Source organism: Magnolia sinica, chromosome 5, assembly GCF_029962835.1.
Source record: "Magnolia sinica isolate HGM2019 chromosome 5, MsV1, whole genome shotgun sequence".
In the NCBI taxonomy this organism is placed as follows: Eukaryota; Viridiplantae; Streptophyta; class Magnoliopsida; order Magnoliales; family Magnoliaceae; genus Magnolia; species Magnolia sinica.
The window spans coordinates 22,646,619-22,668,139 of record NC_080577.1 but is presented as its reverse complement, the minus strand read 5'-3'; the positions used below and the strand labels follow the sequence as shown (position 1 = coordinate 22,668,139).

Genomic DNA, 21,521 nt, shown 5'->3' with positions numbered 1-21,521 from the left:
ATGTGGGCCTACCATGTTGTGTATATGTCATCCAACCCAATCTTCAGCTGTGGCCCATCAGGATCAATGGACATAGATAAACTAGAATCATTCCAAAAACTTATGTGGGCCATATAAGAAGAGAATGTATATACATTGCTCCGGGTGGTGTGTCCCACCTAAGTTTTGGATTGGGTAGATTCTTAAGATATACGGCGACTACCAACACACGCACCGGATGCACGGTTTTGATTCTACGTTCACTTCACGCAGTCCGTTTCAGGAGAAGAATCACTTTATTAAAGTGCTGCAAACCGATAGGTCACCTCCATCCATTTCAACGGTAAAAGTTTAATCCCCATCGTGTGGTCCACTTGTTTCTTTGATCTTATTCAGTTTTGGTATTATATTTCGAAATACCACGGAAAAATGGATGAACGGTGTGGATAAAACCCACGAAGGCCACTCAAACCTCCTACCCATTTCCAGTTGGAGACGGGCCGGGTAAGACGCAATCCGCGTTCGGGTAGGACGCGATTTATTTTTAACTTACGTGGATCACGTCCTGCGGCTCCTGCCCGTCCTGTCTACAGCTGCGAACGGGCAGGATCTTCAGCTGAGAACGGGCAGGAACTTTGAGTGGCCATCATGATAAATAGGTTTTATCGACACCGTCCATCCATTATTTTGTGGCATTTTATAGGAGAAAACCAAAATTTAGATAGAATAAGGCTCAAGTATATCACAGCACGGGAAGAAACAGTGATAATGATTCTCACCGTTGAAACTTTCCTAGCGCCCACTGTAATGTTTTTTAAACCTATTCATAAAGTTACATAGACCTGGATGAAGAAAAAACATAGATATTAGGTCGATCCAAAACTTATGTGGACTCCATGAAGTTTTCAACGGTAAAAGTTTAATCCCCATAGTGTGGTCCACCTGTTTAATGGATCTTCCTCAGTTTTGATAATATGTCTTGAAATGCCATGGAAAAATGGATGAACAGTGTGGATAAAACCCATATATCATGGTGGCCACTCAAAGCTCCTGCCCGTTCCCAGGTGGAGACAAGCATGGCTAGGACGCAATCCGCGTTCTTCTATTACATTATTCCATGAGATATCAACGTAGGAATTTGGGTGGGGGCATCTAAAAATGGAAAGGATCATCAACCGTTGGATTTTTATTTTTTTTCACAGATGGCCCCAAAATTATCTGAATGGATGGCCTCTGCGATCCGAAAAATGGACGGTGAAGGTTAAAAATAGTTTGACCATCCATTCTGTGATCATCCAATCTGGGGTGATCTTGAGGCTGTGTGCAATGAACGAGGATTCGGTGACGCCCGAAGCACCTACTTAGGTGAGGCGTGTCCGTGGGGCCCACTTTGATGTATGTGTGGTATATCCAGGCCGTTCATCCGTTTTGCCAGCTCATTTTAGGGCATGGACCCAAAAATGATGCCGGTCAAAATCTCAGGTGGACCCACCGCGGGAAACATTTGTAATTGATTGGCCACCGTTAAAAACTTCTTGTGGGCCACAAATGTTTTGGATCAAGCTGATATTTGTACCCACCGTTAATAGGTTGGTTGGCAAATACATATTACGGTGGGCCTAGGAAGTTTTTAATGATGGGCATTCAATCAATCACTACTTGTTTCTGTGTTGTGGTCCACCTGAGATATGTATCTTCTTTATTTTTGTACACATGGTCTAAAATGATCTGAAAAAACGAATGGACGGCGTGGATATAGTATTTCCCCAGCCTCACCGAATCTACGTTCATGTGCAATCTACTGCCGGCCACTCCTAGCCGATGGTCAGCTGAGTTCATTGCTTGGTCCACTTGAGCCCTGAAGACAAATTTCAACCGTTGAAAGTTGGAAAGTGATGCCATTGGATCATTCCTCACACTAAAAGCATTTCAACAATAATGCGATTATTCATTTGTAATATGCGACACGATACAACCAGCACACGTGGAGGAAAGAGAAACGTCATGGCTTACCAAACATGCAAGTATTGCACAGTTATGGACCGATACTCCTGTCAGTAAACCTTGGGTTTTGCTGTTTGTACGGTTGAGGCCCATGGTTCAGCAATCCAAACCGTTGATATGACAGGCAACGTACTGGATGGCTGATGCACCAAAGATCCTAGCCATGTAATATGTAGCTCTAGTATGAACCGTAGCTGTATTTTATTTCTTGACCAGCTGCTTCCGGGGCCACCCATTGAAAGGTTATCATTTTTCCCATCTGATAGATTTTTAATGAAACGAATATCAACGGTTTGGATACATGAACCATCTATAAGTTTTTATTTGACTATTAGGACATTGAGGCATTGGCAATCCAGGTGGGGCCTACTAGTCGGACGGTCCAGATTGAAGTCCAACCTTCTACGTGCATGAGCGGACATGAATTGCATTAGATTGTAATGCACACGCGTTGTACAGTATCATTTCTTTATTTACTGTATTTTAATAGATCTAGTGAGGAAGCTGCAGGACGTATCTGACCCAACATAATGCATGTGGATCTCTTACCACTCCTGATATGATGGCCCACATGCAAGACGTAGAAAGCAATAACACTAGATATTAAAAACCCCACTACGACAGCAGCACCAACACACCGAAAAGAAAAGAGAAGATGATCTGTACACGCATAGTCATCCACCATACACGTGGCATGTACGGAGCTCAAACAAACCGTTCAAAAAATGGGCCATACTTTAGATGGGACATCACCATAAAATCATATAGACTGGACAATCCTACCCTCCGATTAGCAAACAGTTTTGTTTTGTCTAATTAAGACTGTCGATAATTTTCTCATCTGAACCGTCCGTTCTTTGTTAACCAATCAGAGACTTGTTACCATCCATTGGATGTAAATTTGGACTGCGTCCCATCTACAGTGAGGCATGATATTCGAACGGCTTGCATTCAGGTGCATTGATTATAGGCATACAAAAACTGTGTGCATGAGTATGAAGAGTGGTAGTCGGCCAGTGTATCAAGTAACATCTATAGAGGAAAATGATAGATTGTACACTTCGCAAAAGCAACAAAATATGATAATGATACATTTGGTGGATGACACTGAAAACTGTGGCAACATCAACCTAAAAAACATGCTCTCACCTCAAACACTCACACCCCATTACAGCACCATCACCACCGTCCAAACCAAAGACAAATTTCAGATGGCCCACCTTAGAACATACCCCACAAACCCAAAAAAGGAAAAAAGAAAAAAAAGAAGAAAAAAACCCATATAAAATCCATCAAAATCTAATTCTCTTCAAACCTCTCACTATCTCAATCTCTAACTTTGCTCTACTTGATTAACAACATATTCTCTCATATGCAATATTCTCACTTGCACCCACTTTTAATATTATAATATGCTTTTGCCACTAGACAGTGGCAACTATTCCACTTATTCATTTGATCTTGACCGTCAAAAATGCTTTTTGAACTGTGGATGGATCATAGCTCAAATCAGATTGATTGGTTGATCCATCTAAGCCTCTAATCAGATTAACCGGGGCCCACGATTTGTACGGTGGGCGTTACCACAGTATAGTGAACTGTAGTGGATCTACATTGTATGTTGCAGGGCTTATATATACACACACCACACCTGCAGACAGATGCACGCATGCATTCCCAATTAAACAATTGCATCTCCCAACAGATTTCGGAGCATTGAAATCCAAAATGCCGAAATTCCACCTGCATTTATTTCATCTCCTACAAGAAAAAAGGCCCTCCTGATTTGAGTTTGAGGATCAGACGGCATATTGGTAAAAAAGGAAAAAAGAATAGGAAAAAAAAAAGGGAGGAGAAAGAGGATAAAAGGGAGTGAAAAGAGTGTCAGCAAACCACAAAACCACATTAAAAGCAAACAGAGAGACAAAAACCCATTTCTCCTCTCTCTTTGTTTCCATCTCTCTCTCTCTCTCGCTCTCTCTCTGTGTGGGTGTGTCCTCAGCTCCTCGGCAATCTGCACCGGCTCACATACCATTGCATGAAATACCCAGGTCAGGGAAACCAACAGAAATCTTGTATTTTTGCATTGTTTCTGATATATCCTTTTGTCTGCTTCTGCTCTCTTTAGATAGAAAGGAAGAAAACCCAGGAATCTTTTTGGTGTTTTCTCCTCAGAAAACTTCTTGTTTTTACATGCAATGTGTCTACACCTTCTCTCTCTAAAACCCCATTTCATTTCTCGCCCTCCTGCGGACTCTGCTTGTGGCAATCGTCTTGCTTTCTCTCTGCGACCTGTCACCATTTCCTTGCATTCCTAGAACACCCCAAAAAACAGATGGTGGAATTCCCAGAAGAGGATTCAATCCCCTGAGCTCTTCCTCACCCAAGTGTGTCATAAGACCCAGGTTTTCGATCTGATTTCGCATCGGAATCATGGGTTTCTCGCGAAATTTCAGTCTTTCATCGCCCTCGCTAGCCACCCTTTTGGGCGATTTCCAAGAGCTTCCACTGTCGGAGCGTGCTGCCGTGGCTATCCATTCGACGCTGTTCATTCTCTTCCTGTTCTTTGTCTCAGTGAGGCGGATTTTCACTTGTATCGGGCGGGTCCCAATCTTCAAGGAAAATGGCGTGGATTCAGGTCGAGTCGGCAGGGACAACCGGCTGCTGACAGTTGAGATAGGTAGCGGATTCAAAATCGCAGTCTCCTGTTGCTTTTATATGCTGTTTTTGCAAGTTTTGGTATCGGGGTTCGACATTGCCACTTCAGTGAAAGCCGAAGAGAATGTTAGGAACTGGTCTGTTCTTTACTTGCCATCGGTGCAATTACTAGCTTGGTTTGTTTTGAGCATTTCGGCATTTCATTGTAAATTCAAGGCTTCTGAGAAATTCCCTTTGTTGCTGAGAATATGGTGGCTTGTGTCCTTTGGCATCTGCATTTGCACTGTGTATGTCGATGCTAAGGGGCTGATTTATGGGTCCAGTAGCTTGAATTCCCATGTCTTGTCGAATTTCGCAGCGACCCCAGCTCTTGCGTTTCTCTGCTTTGTTGCGATCCGTGGCATTACGGGTATAGAAATATGTAGAAACCACGATCTTCAAGAGCCATTGCTTGAAGAAGAAGCAGGCTGTCTTAGGGTTACCCCTTATAGTGAGGCAGGGCTTTGGAGTCTTACCACCCTCTCTTGGCTGAACCCTCTATTGTCAATCGGTGCAAAGAGGCCGCTCGAGCTCAGAGACATCCCTCTCTTAGCACCCAAAGATCGGTCGAAGACTTCATATAAGATCTTGAACTCGAATTGGGAGAAATTGAAGGCCGAGAACCCTTCGAAGCAGCCCTCTTTGGCTTTGGCGATTTTCAGGTCATTTTGGAAGGAAGCGGCCTGGAATGCAATCTTCGCTGGGTTGAATACTCTTGTTTCTTATGTGGGTCCCTATTTGATCAGCTATTTCGTCGACTATTTGAGCGGCAACATAGCCTTTCCTCATGAGGGCTATATTCTGGCGTCGATCTTTTTTGCTGCTAAGTTAGTGGAGACTATAACCACCCGGCAGTGGTATTTAGGAGTCGACATCTTGGGCATGCACGTGAGGGCGGCCCTGACAGCTATGGTGTATCGGAAAGGTCTTAAGCTTTCGAGCACGGCCAGGCAGAGTCATACTAGTGGCGAGATTGTAAATTACATGGCGGTCGATGTGCAGAGAGTAGGTGATTATTCATGGTACCTCCATGATATATGGATGCTCCCTTTGCAAATCATTCTTGCGTTGGCGATTCTATATAAGAATGTTGGCATTGCATCGGTTGCAACACTGATTGCCACCATTGTGTCCATCCTCATTACCATCCCTCTTGCAAAGATGCAAGAGGATTATCAAGATAGATTAATGACAGCCAAGGATGATCGCATGAGGAAGACGTCGGAGTGTTTGAGGAACATGAGGATTCTCAAGTTGCAGGCTTGGGAGGATCGGTACCGTCTGATTCTGGAAGATATGAGGGGTGTGGAATTCAAGTGGCTCCGGAAAGCCCTCTATTCACAAGCATTTATAACTTTCATCTTCTGGGGCTCCCCTATTTTTGTTTCGGTTGTCACTTTTGCAACGTGTATATTGTTGGGCGGGCAGCTCACAGCGGGAGGCGTCCTTTCGGCATTGGCCACTTTCAGGATCCTCCAAGAGCCACTCAGGAACTTCCCGGACCTTGTCTCGATGATGGCTCAAACAAAGGTGTCCTTGGATAGGATTTCGGGATTCTTGCAAGAGGAAGAATTGCAGGCAGATGCCACTATTGTTCTTCCTCGAGGGCTCACAAACACAGCAATAGAAATTGTTGGTGGTGAGTTTTGCTGGGATCCTTCCTCACCCAGGCCAACGCTCTCGGGAATACAGATGAAAGTCGAACGGGGCATGCGCGTGGCTGTCTGCGGTGTGGTTGGTTCTGGGAAGTCAAGCTTCCTTTCTTGCATCCTTGGGGAGATACCCAAGATCTCCGGCGAAGTAAGTTGCTGTTTTTTTTTTTTTTTTTTTTTTTGGTCTTTTTACAAATTTCTTTATTGCTTCATGATTTTTATTTATTTATTTTTTTTTTAAAATATTGTTTTATGATTATCTTTTTTCCATGTATAGCGGGAAATGATATGTACGCCTACATTATATACAAACACCCTTCTTTCCAACTTGTTTCAAAAGTGGAAATAAGGGCGCATGCATATGTATTTCCCATAGATTACTAATGGCTTTTCTTGTTTCCTGGATTTTAAATTTTTTTTTTTTTTTTTTATAGGTTAGAATAAGTGGTTCTGCAGCTTATGTCTCTCAGTCAGCCTGGATACAGTCAGGAAACATAGAGGAAAATATTCTTTTTGGCAGCCCGATGGATAAGACGAGATACAAGAATGTTATCCATGCATGCTCTTTGAAGAAGGACTTGGAGCTGTTCTCGCATGGAGATCAGACAATCATTGGAGACAGAGGCATAAATCTCAGTGGCGGACAGAAACAAAGGGTGCAGCTTGCAAGAGCACTCTATCAAGATGCAGATATTTATTTACTTGATGATCCCTTCAGTGCAGTCGATGCGCATACAGGGTCAGAGCTATTTAAGGTCAGCAACCCTTTGAAAGTTTGGAGTCTGGCCAAATGGCTTCCTTACAGATATTGCACGTACTAAACATATGGTGTGATGGTGCAGGAATACATAATGACGGCATTAGCTACAAAGACCGTGATCTTCGTCACCCATCAAGTGGAGTTTTTGCCCGCGGCTGATCTGATCCTGGTACAGAATCTCCTCTATGCTTTGTTATTTTGCGATAAGGTTATCATGTTAAAAGTGTTGTGAATACAGGACTGCCATTTTCTCTGCATTTCTTTAGACTCTTGCTTTTGAATTGCAGTGTGTATTGTCTGGAGCTGATTAAAACCTTTTTTGCTTGACCTATTTCATAATATTTCTAAGCGCCGATAGACATTACAGCCGTTTAGTTTCTAGAAATAACAGAACTATGGGAGTTATGATTACATTAGAGCAATAAAAGAATTAAAACTATCCAAATAGCTGGGACAAGGTTATGATGGTGATTGGATTTACTTGAAAAGAAGAGTAGAATAGGTTGATGTTGAAGTATTACTAGTGTTGACTGTAGAGACTGATGTTAAGGTTTATTTTGAGTCATATGGATTGTCTGCTTGCACAGCACAGGAATGGTTTGTCCTAGCTTCAATGCAACATGGATATGTGCCATGGGATATTTACAGTTTTTTTTTTTTTTTTGAGGAGCTATGAATCATTTTATCAAAGAACTGCCTGGCTGAACAGCCAGAACAGAAAAGAACAAACAGAAACGAAATTACAAAGCCAAAACAGAACGAACTACATCCATGTTAATTGTTAACGCTAAAACTCAAAACAGTCCATTCCACAACATCCCTTTTAATCTTCCAACACACTTGGGCACTTGGCAGCATCTTGTTATTGAAGCAGTGAGCATCGCGTTCAATCCAAATGTTCCAAAATACGGCCAGAAGGGACAGCCTCCAAAGAGTCGGTCTTTCTTTTGGCAATTGCACCCCATGAACAGCCGAAAGCAATTGCGAAGTGTTATATGGCATAGCCCATTGCGCCCCGAAGATGGAGAGGATGTTGGACCAGATCTCGACGGGAAAGGGACAGTGAATAAGAAGATGATCGTACATAGAAGTTTATAGATGTTTACCCTACTATGAACGTGCATAGAGGTTTGCACTAGCCTATTGTTGCGTCAACCATTAGAAATGGACATTTTTCCAATATTCTCTTCATCCATTGGTGTTTATACGGCACATTAGCAGTTTGGGTTGTTCTGAGATATTGGTACTTTTTACTACTGATCCATGTAGTTGGTGTTTTTTGCGGAGGGAGAGAAGGATTGGTGTTTTCTGGGAGGTAGAGAAGGATTAGTGTTTTCTGGAAGTTTTGCAAAAATATTGTCAGGATGTGTCGGTCTGTTTCAAATTCATGGTAAAATGCTTAGTTTTCAATGCATTCCAGAAGCTTGGTTTGTGCTGTTACTAAAGATACGTTAAACTGACTAGCATGAAATGAAAAACCAAAGTTAACACAAATCTGACTTGTGAAATTCTGCTCCATACTGTTTTTCATCGTCTCATATTTGATTTTCTCTGATAAGCATGTTTTCCCATGTTTGAACAGGGTTTCCTAAATTAATGGTATGGGTTAACATTTTGTGGACCAAGATGTGGTGAGTTTTGTGAACGGTCTTTGTTGTTTGAAGATGATTGGTTCAAACTATATGAATTTCTTAAATAATTGAATTGTGACGGAAAAATGTCTCATCTGCATTTGAGAAGAATAGGTGTAGATGGTTTGTCTCAGCATTTATTCAAGAATGTGGAGAAACTATTAGAGGGGAGGGGGAGCTAAAAAAGTGGATTTTACGAATAAAGTCCATGAATGGTCTAGAGTCTCTGGAGTCTAGATACAACAAGGTCGAAATGCTACCTTCATTTTTCTATTCCCAAATAGGGAGGGAGCTCTTGAATTAAATGATCTAAGACCTGGTGGGAAGTGTAAATATGATTTTATTTGAAAGGTTGAGATTAGTAACAGATATTATGATATATCCCTCCCAAGGTTCTTCCTAGTAAAGGGAAAATCATAGATGGGGTCTTCATATTGCAAATGAAAGCGTGACTCAACTGGTGATATAGAGAATCTTGAATAAAGCAAAGATCATTCTCATGCCCCTTTGGTCCTTAGTTCATACATTGAGAATCTTGAGATATGGATTCTTTCGAGGCCTAATAACATTTCTTGATTGTTAACTTTTCATCTAATTTGTTCAGAAGGGATGACGTGTTGCAGACTTTCCATTGGCCAAGTACCACTGCGGTTGGGTTGGCTAAAACTCCTAGGATGACAGCGCATCATTACAAGCTTGCAATGCCCATTCCTCTATACTGAGCTTGCCCATGTTTTCCTTTGGTAATCATTAGAATTTTCTTGAACCTTTTGCACATGATTCAACAATTCTGTTTGCTTCACTCACTAATGGTATCTCTGTGAATATCTAATTTTTGTGTGGATTGTATTTTGTGATTATTCCCCTTGCTTATTGGAATTAGTCTTTTTTCCTTTCCTAGATTTTCTATGGTTATGAGAGTTTGCCCACCAATAGTTGTAGCCATTTATATAAGTGGAAAAAGATGCATTGGGCTTCTTGATATTGTCACTTATGAGTAGGAGGTGGAACTCAAGTGGGTCGGGTTGGGTTGAGGGTCAACCCAAGCTGAATCCAACCTCAAGAGGAGTTGGCCCAAGCACTGACCCCACCCTAGACCCAACTCAAGCTGCCGAACTTGAGGCATTGAATGCTTAACCCTAACAAAATTTGTGCCAGGTCAAGTTAAAACTTGCAACTAGTGAACTAACACATAAGATCGAACAACTAACCATCAAATAACACTGTTAAAGTAATACATGTAACTACCGGAATAACATTAGCAAAATAAAGTCTACAATCATCACTCATCGGACCACTCAACGTGCAAGCACCAAGTTAGTTCTGCTCATGAACCCTATTTTCCATGTACGGATGGTTCCGATCATGAACCCCATGCATCATAGTCCATAGCATGGATGGTTCCAACCATGGACCCTGTTTTCTGTGCAAGTCATGATTTTATGTTTATATCATGTATGTTTAGATATAACTCGTATGAAAATGTACTGCATATTAAAGTCAGGCTTGGGTTGGATTGGGTTGCCCGAGGCTTCAACCTAGGTGCAACCCGACCTGGGGTAGTTGAGGATTTTCAACCTGAGCCCAACCTCACCCCAACCCAACCTAAAGTTCTGGTTTGGCCAGTTGGGTTCATGTTGTTCCAACCCAAGTTTCATCTCTACTCCTAAGTGCTCAAGTTGAAGTGATCTTGAAGTTCTCAAAGAACTACTCACCTTTTCTGTCCCCCTTCTGTACAGGTCCTTAAAGATGGTCGTATAATACAGGCTGGAAAATATGATGATCTTTTGCAAGCTGGAACTGACTTCGATGCTTTAGTCTCAGCCCACCATGAAGCAATTGAGGCTATGGATATCACCGAGCACATATCGGAAGATTTGGCTGGGTCCACAATTACATTTAATAAAAGAATTCAGTCCACGCCAAGCAATATTGATAGTTTGGTGAAAGAAATGCCAGATAATGCATCATCATCTGATAAGGCAGTGATCAAGGAAAAGAAGAAAGCAAAGCGTGCAAGGAAAAAACAGCTTGTTCAGGAAGAGGAACGGGAAAGAGGAAGAATTAGCTTGAAGGTGTATTTATCATATATGGCTGCTGCATATAAAGGACTGTTGATTCCGTTAATTATCCTCGCCCAAACAGCATTTCAGGTGCTCCAGATAGCCAGCAATTGGTGGATGGCCTGGGCAAATCCACAAACCAAAGGAGACTCACCAAAGACAAGCAGTATGGTTCTTCTTGTCGTTTACATGGCCCTTGCTTTCGGGAGCTCGTGCTTTGTATTTGTTAGAGCTGTCCTTGTAGCTACATTTGGTTTAGCCGCTGCGCAGAAGTTGTTCATTAAGATGCTTAGAAGTGTCTTTCGGGCACCAATGTCTTTCTTTGACTCGACTCCGGCAGGAAGGATCTTGAATCGTGTAAGTTCTTGGATCTTACTGGAGGGCGTGCTCTGTCACATCTTTAATGGAAGTTTGGGTTTGAAATACACTATATTTTTCTATTCATTTGGTATTAACCATTATAAACTATTTGTGGATTCTCAGGTGTCTGTAGATCAAAGTGTTGTCGATCTTGATATTCCTTTTAGACTTGGTGGATTTGCATCAACAACAATCCAACTTCTCGGCATAGTTGGTGTAATGACAAAGGTTACGTGGCAAGTCTTGCTCCTAGTCATTCCAATGGCCATTGCTTGCTTGTGGATGCAGGTATTCAGTTTTTCAATATCCTTTTATGTTCTGGGTATCTATTGAAAGAATCCTTTTTTCTAAAGAAAAATAATTTAAAAAAGAAAAGAAAAAATTCATCGTCTACACATTTATCCAATTTTCTACTTTGGCAGTTTGATGATTATATATATATATATATATATATATATATATATATATATATATATATATATATATATATATATATATATATATACACCTTCTCAAATAAATCTTACTGTTTCTACTCATACATCATCACTTTTGATCACATCCTTGCATTTTGCCACCTGGAAGTTTGATGCATTTATTGAACGATTTTTTAAAAAGATTTCTCCTGCTTCTGGTGAATATGTTTCACTGTAAAAACTTGCAGTATTGACATTTAGTATTGTGGGAAAGCAATTATTACAACGGGATACACTTTCAGTCACATGTGGGCGTGGTGTTCTACACAGTTTTCATTCAATTCTCAAGTACTCTAGGGTGGCCAATGATTTTAAGTTACGTAACTCTGTTAAAAACCCATGATAGACAATTCAAAATCGCAGATTATATAATCGAAATTAAACTTGTAACTAGATGTACGATCACATAACATCCTAAGGCTAAATCTTATGTATGATGCTGCCATCATGACGCATGAAGGGCTCCGGAAGCAACTGAAGCTCACTTAGCTGGTATTAGTATTGATCAAGGTATTCTATAATGGTAATGGTGGCCATAACGTCCACCACCGTTACCTTTATGATACAGGCTATAACGGCCGATACGGCCTGTTATGGCCTTTATGGGGGGTATTATGGGCTGTTACGAGGGCTGTAACGGCTATTATGAGTCATTTTTTCTGTAACAACCGGTACGGCCGTTAGACCTTGTAACGTGTAACGGTTGCAACTGTTACCTTCATGTAACAGCCTTTACGGCCCCGTAATGGCCATTACGGCACACCATGGTACTGACACCATCATAATTGTAGCAATAATTAGGACTAATGTTACCTGAATTGCCGAGCTCCCTATTACCTAAATTGCCAAGCTCCCTATGTTTTCTGTTCCGAATCCCACAAGACAGATTATGGATCATTTGCAATCCAGATTGATCTTTTTACTGACCCAATAGACTCCTAGTGTAGATTAACTTGTAATGCCAATCCATATTCAGAATGTAGAGATCTATATTTTGATTTATGTGCATGTGATTATTGTTGGCCTTTGGGATCTAGTTGAATGTTTTTCCTTCATGTAGACCATTTGCTGAGAAACAGAGAAAAAATCTGGGATTGCACATGGGCATCATGGAAATCCAGTTTTACTGCATCTCATCTGCTCTGAACTATCTTAGAATCGTAAGCCGTATAATCTATACTGGCGTTGTCACAAGAGTGGAACTCTACGATTCTGAGTCTTAGTCTGGCAAAGTTGGGCTTTCTCAATAAAAGAGAAAAAGAAGAAAGATTCTCAACCCAAGGATATTCCAAGTATACTTGGCTTTTCAGTTTGTACAACTGGGTCCCCATCATTTGTTGTCCAGACTGTTGGTCTGCAGGGACCCAACATGGACAGTTGACGTCCCCAAAAACTTCTTGATCAGACAATCCAAGCCACCCATCTTGGCCCTTTTTTCAATTGTTTCTCTGTTTCTCTTCTTCAACATCTATTTGCTGGCCACAGAATGGAAGGTTAGAAGATCTTTAGAGGCATAGCCCATCAACGGCATGGCCTAACAGATCCAGTGGTGTGGTCCATGTGGATAATCAAACCATGTCCGATTTTTACAAACTGAAAATTGAGTATGCTGTGCAAATACTCAGTTGAGGGTCATGTAATTCTTCTTCAGTAGAAAAGCAACAATCATCTTCGAGATTACTAGTGAAGATCATAGACATTCATACTTAAAAAATTCTGATACCGATTGATGCTACCGTTTCAATGCATTCATTTGCATTTAGATCATAGTAAAGGATGAGTCTATTTAGGCTTCTTTCGATTAATGCAGAAATACTACATGGCTTCATCAAGGGAACTCGTCCGCATTGTGAGCATCCAGAAGTCTCCAATCATCAATCTCTTCGGGGAGTCGATTGCTGGAGCAGCTACAATTAGAGGCTTTGGGCAAGAAAAACGGTTCATGAAGAGGAACTTATATCTACTCGACTGCTTCGCTCGCCCGTTTTTCTGCAGCCTTGCCGCTATTGAATGGCTTTGCTTGCGCATGGAATTGCTATCTTGTTTCGTTTTTGCTTTCTGCATGGGTCTTCTCGTGAGCTTTCCACAAGGGAGCATTGATCCAAGTATGTAGCATTGTTATGCCTTCCCTTGGCACTTAATAGATGTTATTACTGTATACTCCAAAATTTTGGAAAATGATTTTTCTGCTTTGACATGGGGCCTACTCTTGTGTGTTTTAGACCATTGATCTGACATTCAGCAAAGACCTCCCTTATTGGAAGACCCTAACCACCCTTCGATCTCCTGCCTAATCTTGACTAGAAGGAGACTTTTGTACCTTTTTCTCTTACTTTGTAGGCTACTGATCAAAGGGCTAGGATATTCCAATCTTGGAGTTATTTGGGGACTAACCGTTCAATGGCTGGCCGCATCAGATCAAGGGTATGGATCATTGAACCATGGCCCCACATGTTTTATGTGCTTCAGCAACCTATCCATTTGCCAAGGCTCAGGTCCCTATAATTTCTCATATGTCATGATACCAATAATTCGAAGGTGCTTCTGTTTTACAGATGCAATTCTGAGAGCAGTCATCTGTTAACCCTTCTTTCTTCTAATTGCCGCCGTTTCTATTGTGTAGGTATGGCAGGCCTTGCTGTGACTTATGGACTCAATTTGAATGCCCGTCTGTCACGGTGGATATTGAGCTTCTGTAAACTTGAAAATAAAATTATTTCCATTGAACGTATTCATCAGTACTGCCAACTCCCTAGTGAAGCTCCACCCGTTATTGAGAACTGTCGCCCTCCATCTTCATGGCCAGAGCATGGAACCATTGAACTGACTGATGTGAAGGTATGCATGTGTTCCGTTCCTTTTTCACCTTATGTGGAAAGCATTTGTGGTTCTAGGACAAGGAATCATACGATCTTTGACTTGGGGAGATGCACTGTAATGTTTCCTTGAGTTGTCAGTTTGTATGACTGCAGCCCATGCTTAAAGTGATCCAGGCCATTGATCCAATGGGCCTGAAATGTATAATGCCCCAAAAATCTTGCATGTTTGCCCGAGACCCCATTGTTGAAACACCCCCTATTTACCATTCAACAGATGTGAGCCATCGTAGTCATCTAATCTTTGGCCTTTTTCATGGAATGTGGAATGATGCAGGACATGAAAATTAATTATGATATGCGAGAATTCAGGCTTAAGATCACGTTAGTTCAGAAACAATTACACAAATTTCATCTCCCACATGAAAGTCCAAACATTCAATTAAGGGGACTCTATGCGGGTCCGGGCCTACACATGATAGGGTTGGATCAATAAAAATTATAAACCAAACGATACTCAAAGATAAGAAATAATCATCCACACATGCATAGTAATCAGTCCCTAATCCAAGGGATTCCTCAATTTCAAATCAAGGAGCCCTATGGTGAGAAAATGGGCAAGTAAATTATGGAAGATGCAATCTAAGGTTAGGGTTTATGAAAATAGGTATAAAAAAGAGAAAATAAGAGAACCTGAACTGGGAGACAATTCCCGTGAGCGGACAACGGCCCAGGGCTTGACGCACGTGCGCACTAGCCTGGCTGCACGTGCGAGCGGGTCCCACACCCGAAAACCGATTCCTTGGCCTTGGTCGGCTAGGGGTGGGCTCCAAACCCCCAAAGTTTAAGGGCGATCTGAGCTACGGGCTGTGCGCAGTGCTCCGCCGAAGTTTCAACCCTCCTGCAGGGGCAGATTCTGGAAACTGGCTGTAGGGAGAAGATCCGCTGCAAAACTGATGGATTTGAGGCGAGGATGGCTGTAGGAGGTGAGATGTATGGATGAAAGATGGTAGGGGTGGATGTGGATAGATGTGGCTTCGCACCACGGTAGTTAGCCCTTTGAAAAGGGAGGGCTTCGCACCCGCTTGAATTTTTCCACAACTCAGAAATTCAGAGAGTAGAAAAAAACTTGTAGGAATTTTTATTAAACTTCAATGAATCAAAAGAGCTACAAGGGGTGCCTATTTATAGGAAAACACTATACCCCAAAACTCGCGCCATGTGCGCAACCTATTACTTGGCGATGAAGTAAACTAAAATAAAAACTAAACAAAGAAATCTAAAGCGTTCATGATGTTCTAAATAATATAAATAAGCAAGACCTAAAATATGAGATCAATCCGACCAGTGGGCCACGATCATGAGATCCCATGATGGGCTTTACTTGACTATCGGACCCACTCTTTTGAACCAAACTTCGTCTTCTAATTAGGAGGCCCTCCCTGGACGTCGTCATCGAGCCAGATCGACGGTGGGGCCCTCCTTCGTACGTACGTACGTGCGTAGAGGCCCGGCATGCGTGCGCGTGTGCGCGTAATGTCCCCATCATGGAAGTTGCTCTATGGCTTTTCATAATAAGCTATTTTCAAGCCACTAGTTGAAAGGTTAGGATAGTCCCATTGAATATCTAATTGGGGCTTCCCCCATCCTTGGTGAGGCCTACTAGATCAATGGTTTGGATCACTGAGCCATGGGCAGGTCTTGTATTTTGTTTGTTGTGTATTATTTTTGGAAGTAGTATTTTTATGTACAAGACTACTTCAGTTCTTCAGTAATCTACTTTTGGGGCGGCAGATTTTCATTTTCCTAATTTGCACTTATTAATTCAATGATCACTAACAGCAGTTCCCCTTTTCCTCTGAAAGGTTCGGTACAAGGAGAGCCTTCCTGTGGTCCTTCGTGGTGTAACCTGCACATTTCCAGGAGGGAAGAAGATTGGGATTGTGGGCCGCACCGGCAGTGGTAAATCTACTTTGATCCAGGCTTTGTTTCGCCTGATTGAACCTGAGGCTGGGAAAATCATCATAGATGACATTGATATCTCTACGATCGGCCTTCATGATCTACGTTCCCGTCTTAGTATCATACCACAAGATCCGACTTTGTTTGAAGGAACCATTCGGGGAAATCTTGACCCCCTCGAAGAGCATTCAGATCATGAAGTGTGGCAGGTAAATCCTTTCTCCCTACCATTATCTTTACCCTTCAAGGATTTCTGGGAATTCTCCACTGCAGATGTGGCACTTGTGAATAGTGATTAGGATTGATTATTTGGTGGGTCGTCATGCTGATGGGTTGTAGCCCAAAAATCAAGGCAGTTGGACTATACTAGCCATTTAGTTAGTCACTTGCGGACGGATGTTTAAGGCTCAGATAAGAGGGAGCAGTGGTCCACATTTAATGGGTGGAACTCACGATGATCATAATAATCCAATCAATATGTTATCGACCCAACAGATCGATGGTCTGATTCCTATTTGCAATGTCTATGATACCCCAGGCTTACATGAATTGACTTGAGTATCATAAGATATCTCCAAAGATTGGATGCAGTTCTGATTGACCTGTTTGTGACTGATCTCAGGCTCTTGATAAGTGTCAGCTTGGAGAAACAATCCGCAAAAAGGAACAAAAGCTTGATACTCCAGGTAGGTACTTCAGAGAGAGAGGGAGGGTGGGAGGAAAGGGAGGGAGATTCCTTGTCTCTCTGGTGCAAACTAAAATAAGGTGGTGTTCATGCATTTGCAGTGTTAGAGAATGGAGATAATTGGAGCGTTGGCCAGCGGCAGCTTGTTTCACTGGGCAGGGCTTTGCTGAAACAGGCAAGGATATTGGTACTTGATGAGGCAACGGCCTCAGTCGACACGGCCACTGATAATCTTATTCAGAAGATCATCCGAACAGAATTTAGAAACTGCACTGTCTGTACCATTGCACATCGTATCCCTACTGTCATCGATAGCGATCTCGTTTTGGTCCTCAGTGACGGTAAGTACATCAGTTTACCAAATCTCAAGATAATCAAACCATGGTTAGCTTCTTTTTCTTCTTCTTCTTCTTCTTGTTTACCAAATCTCGAGAAAATCAAACTATTGTTAGCTTTGCTTTTTTTCTTCTTCTTTTGAGTTACATAAGCCCCATAATTTCTACTCTTCAAAAAAAAAAAAAAAAGCCCATAATTTCTCTTAACCCTCTAGAAAGTTGATCCAGTACTCAGAAAAAGTTGCCGAGACAACTTGAAACTATCAAGATTAAAGGGGTAAGTTTTAGGAAAAAAGAAGAAGAAAATAACCAAAATACTTGATTTTTTTGTCAACCAGAAATAGTATATTAAAATAAAGGTAATTGCAAAAGAGGGAGTCCCCAAACAACAGCAGTCTAGAACCCTTATCAGTCAGATTGTCTGCTGCATCATTGACATCCATGAAACTTGGAGTGAAGTATACTGAGATAGTTCCCTTCAACCCCCTAATCACCTCAACCCACTGTGAAACACTGATAGGGATAAGCTTCTGGTGAATCAGCTCATCAAATGACAGTCGCAGAGCTGGCTTCAATGATAGAAGAAGGGGGGGCCTGATTGGAGTCAGCAAATCCCAATAGAACCAGCAAACACTAGTCAAAACTCACCGAGGTCGTCTCCAATAACACCCTCGATTTCAATTGGACTTGGGTTGCCCATGGGAACCAGACCACCCTAGTGATAGAATGATAGTAATGATCTTTCCGTAATCTCAAGCCATTCCCGATTTAGGGCACCACAGGGAACACCCTTAAACTCCTTTGTGACTAATGCCCATGGGAGGATCCAGTCTCCTGCCCATAGTGACAATTCTCACTCTCGGCACCCAGAAATTTCTCGGGGGATTTTCAAAATTTAAGGTTTTTGTCCTGATATTATCAGGAAAATCTTGTTGAAATAAAATATTATTGTAAACTATTAAATAAATTATATATATAAGGATAGCAAAGTCCTTAAACTTCTACTATTGTTTGAGTTAATATCGTGATAAAAATGTGATATTTTAAATTCTCCCGAGGTTTTGAAATCTTGTGATAATATCGTTTGGTGCATTTCTTGCGCTATTATTGCGAAAATCTCAGTGATATTGGTCACGCTGCTCCTGCCTTTTCAGCCAACTGAGTGACACCTTGATGTTTATTTCTGAAGGCTCTATAGGTCCTCTCCATCCAGACAAATTACCATACCTATGGAAGAGCCAATTGCCATTAGATTATTCCTCCTTTTCAGATTTGAAACCATGATTTCACGCTTTTAGAAGCTTGTCCCCAGTTTCAGACTGGGACTGAGGCACCTCAAAAAGGCTAATTATGAGACTCCACAAAAAAAAAAAAAAAAAAAAAAAGGATTTGGAAAATTAAATTGAGCAGTCAATCATGTTTTGGGTCTGCTTAGACTCAGTAACTCATTAATTCCCAAGCCGAGATTCTAGTTTTTAAACTTGACCCATGCACCTGTACGTTCAGGCCACACATGCATGCGGCCTCCAAGCAGTGCATCGGGTGGGCTCCAAAATGTGATGACTGGCTACATATGTACTAAAACAATGGACGGTTTAAAAGAATATTGCCAATGGTCCTCATTCAACTTCTCATGTGGCCCACCTGATCATCAACATTAGGATATTCCATGTGTGCCCTTTTTGAGAGTTTTTGTGTGGGTTTGACAAAACCCTCTAACCGTGTTTTAAATAGCAGTAGCGTGTTGCATAGCGTTTAGCTCGCTATAACGTGTAGCGTAAATAGAGTAGCATGTAGCGTGAGCTACACGATACTTCTATTTTTAAATTTAAAAATAGGGAAAACATGATAAATAGTAAGAAAAAAAAAGCCAAAAAAAATAATGTAAAAATGCCTAAAAGACGATTCATTTTTTCAAGTCCAAGCATGTTTAAAAAGCTTATTAATTATTGCTTAGCAAAAGCCAATCCAAATATATAAAGTAATAAACCAAATCAAATAATTATCAAACCAACAACTTTCTAAGCAAACCATTTTAATTAATAGTCTAACTGAAACTAAAAGTCACAAGACTCACAACTCACAAAGATGAAAAAGAAATAAAAATCCTGCAGGTTAAGACTTAAAGAGTATCAAGTACAATATGGATGTCATCAATACATTCAAAAGCCTTTTTCTTTCAAGTTTAGTTTTAAAGGCTTTTTAATGCATAAGTTTGACACCAACTTTAACAAAGGATCACCACCATTTCAAGTGAAAGTAAAAAGAAAAAAGGAAAAAAAAGGTTTGATTTTAACTTTACATTTTAAGTTTTTTATGATGTGATGTGAGTTTTATACCATATTTAAGAAACAAAGCTATAAATAAATAAAGAAAAACATTGTAGCGCACGTGACAAATGCTACACGATATGTAGTTGTAGTGTATGCTATGACCCCTATAGCATAATTTATGCTATTTAGCTATGTTACATAAGCGCTATGCTACGTGGCATACACTACCGTTAAGCTACTAGCACTATTTTGAAACGCTGCCCTCTAAAATATAATGCTTGCTTGCTCGACATGATTGTACAATCTCAAATGTATTTTCAACCATTATATTCAAGCCATTTTCTCAATCCCATTTCTGCATACTGAGGGCCCACAATCGGCTATTTTTTCAGGTAGAGTTGCAGAGTTTGACAGTCCGCTGCGACTGCTAGAGGATAAGTCATCCATGTTTATGAAGCTGGTATCCGAGTATTCCACGAGGTCAAGTAGTGTATCAGACGCTTAAATTTTGACTACATGCCCTTCAAGAAAAGCTATGCAGATTACTGATACGGAGCGACCCCATCACACTAACTTCTCCCAATGAATGAATCAGCTGGTTCAGCAGCTGAGAATGACGGGAGAATGTATGCATTGTGTTATATAACAAGCCCAAGAAGGAAGAAAGAAAATGCGAAAGCTTGATATCTGTTTATAAGAGTCGCCTTCTTTCGGCATATCATTGGATGTAATCTGTATATAACTAATGAACTAAGTCTGTAAGGGTAAATTCAAAATGATGATGTTGGAAGAAGAGATGGGCGGTCGACCATTTTCCGTCCTACACGAAATAAAGCAATTTTGACATCACCAGCGGCGGATGTTTCTGCCTATTACAGGTGTGGCAATATCATGCAACTCTTCCATCTTGTATTTGCTGCTGGGTCTGAGTTAATGAATCTTGATAGTGAAATTTCAGTGATGGCCAAGTCTAGTTTACCCACCATGCACACCAAAGAATTTTGTTTCCTTGTACAATCTCCAACAGAAAGTAAGACCAGAGATTGGACGGCCAGGATCTTCTAATCTGGGAAAATTTTGGATTGTTCCATCCGTGGTGGGGCCTATAAGATTGAGGGTTTGGATGAGTGAACCTTGGCTTAGTGCTGCACAGCGATTTGCTATATATTGAGGCCTATGGCTTGCTATGCAGACCCATTGGTCTGATTGGTGCAGCCACTAAAGGAGATGCCATGCCTCTATAGTGTTGTTTTTGGTTTATATGTGTGTGTGTTTAAAACAAAGATTTTCAAAATGGTTTGAAAAAATCTTTTTTCTTTTGTCCCACATTGCTTGGGAAGGGAAAAGAAAAGATGATAGAGTGGGGGTGTGGTGTACTTCAGTGCTTCGTGTGGGCAATGTGGTTGTAGTGACGCTACTTTGCTCTTCGTAAGAGTGCGAAGGTAGACGATCATTGTGTATGAAATGGTCCTACAGTGGTCATAACTATGTAGAAACTGTTGTAAGCATGTAATGGTTATGACCATGAGGTTGTCGGCTACATGCAATGGTCAAAAAACAATCATAAACAGGTAGTTTTTCAACGGTCAGAAAAACCATAAATGGCTAGTTTCCTAGTTTCCAACGACCAAAAATAGTTATAGTTATATTATTTATAACCTGAGTCATAATCACCACCCCCAAGTGCCTATAGAAGTAAGGCTTGTTGGGATCATTTCTACGGCAGTAAAAGCAAACACGTCTCCTCTTCTCTCCTGCTCTAAACACATCTCCTAAGTGGCTCAGCACACGACTCAATGAGTCAACTCAACATCCAGAGGCTAAAGGA

At 41.2% G+C, this 21,521-nt stretch overlaps 1 protein-coding gene across 4 annotated transcripts; it reads left to right on the top strand.

Annotated features, from left to right (window-relative positions):
* The first annotated feature begins 3,658 nt into the window (after positions 1 to 3,658).
* Positions 3,659 to 20,565, top strand: LOC131245745 (ABC transporter C family member 5). Of its 4 annotated transcripts, none has more exons than XM_058245413.1 (11): positions 3,663 to 6,480; positions 6,767 to 7,087; positions 7,175 to 7,261; positions 10,463 to 11,143; positions 11,270 to 11,434; positions 13,433 to 13,727; positions 14,246 to 14,460; positions 16,304 to 16,609; positions 17,023 to 17,086; positions 17,187 to 17,469; positions 20,086 to 20,565. In XM_058245413.1, exons 1-11 carry the CDS (start codon positions 4,417 to 4,419, stop codon positions 20,087 to 20,089), a joined length of 4,485 nt encoding a protein of 1,494 aa, XP_058101396.1. In that variant the 5' UTR covers positions 3,663 to 4,416; the 3' UTR covers positions 20,090 to 20,565. The 4 variants fall into 4 exon arrangements, with proteins under 4 accessions (XP_058101398.1, XP_058101397.1, XP_058101396.1 ...); XM_058245412.1 differs by having other exon boundaries at positions 3,667 to 6,480; positions 17,187 to 17,426; XM_058245414.1 differs by lacking the exons at positions 17,023 to 17,086; positions 17,187 to 17,469; positions 20,086 to 20,565 and having other exon boundaries at positions 3,660 to 6,480; positions 16,284 to 16,492.
* Positions 20,566 to 21,521: the final 956 nt, after the last annotated feature.

Excerpts from the sequence above, each read along its gene's own strand:
- LOC131245745 (XM_058245412.1), top strand. The coding sequence starts at position 4,417 with ATGGGTTTCTCGCGAAATTTCAGTCTTTCATCGCCCTCGCTAGCCACC. Across the intron at positions 7,262-10,462 it reads CCGCGGCTGATCTGATCCTG|GTCCTTAAAGATGGTCGTAT; the intron begins GTACAGAATCTC and ends CCTTCTGTACAG. Across the intron at positions 17,087-17,186 it reads ACAAAAGCTTGATACTCCAG|TGTTAGAGAATGGAGATAAT; the intron begins GTAGGTACTTCA and ends ATGCATTTGCAG.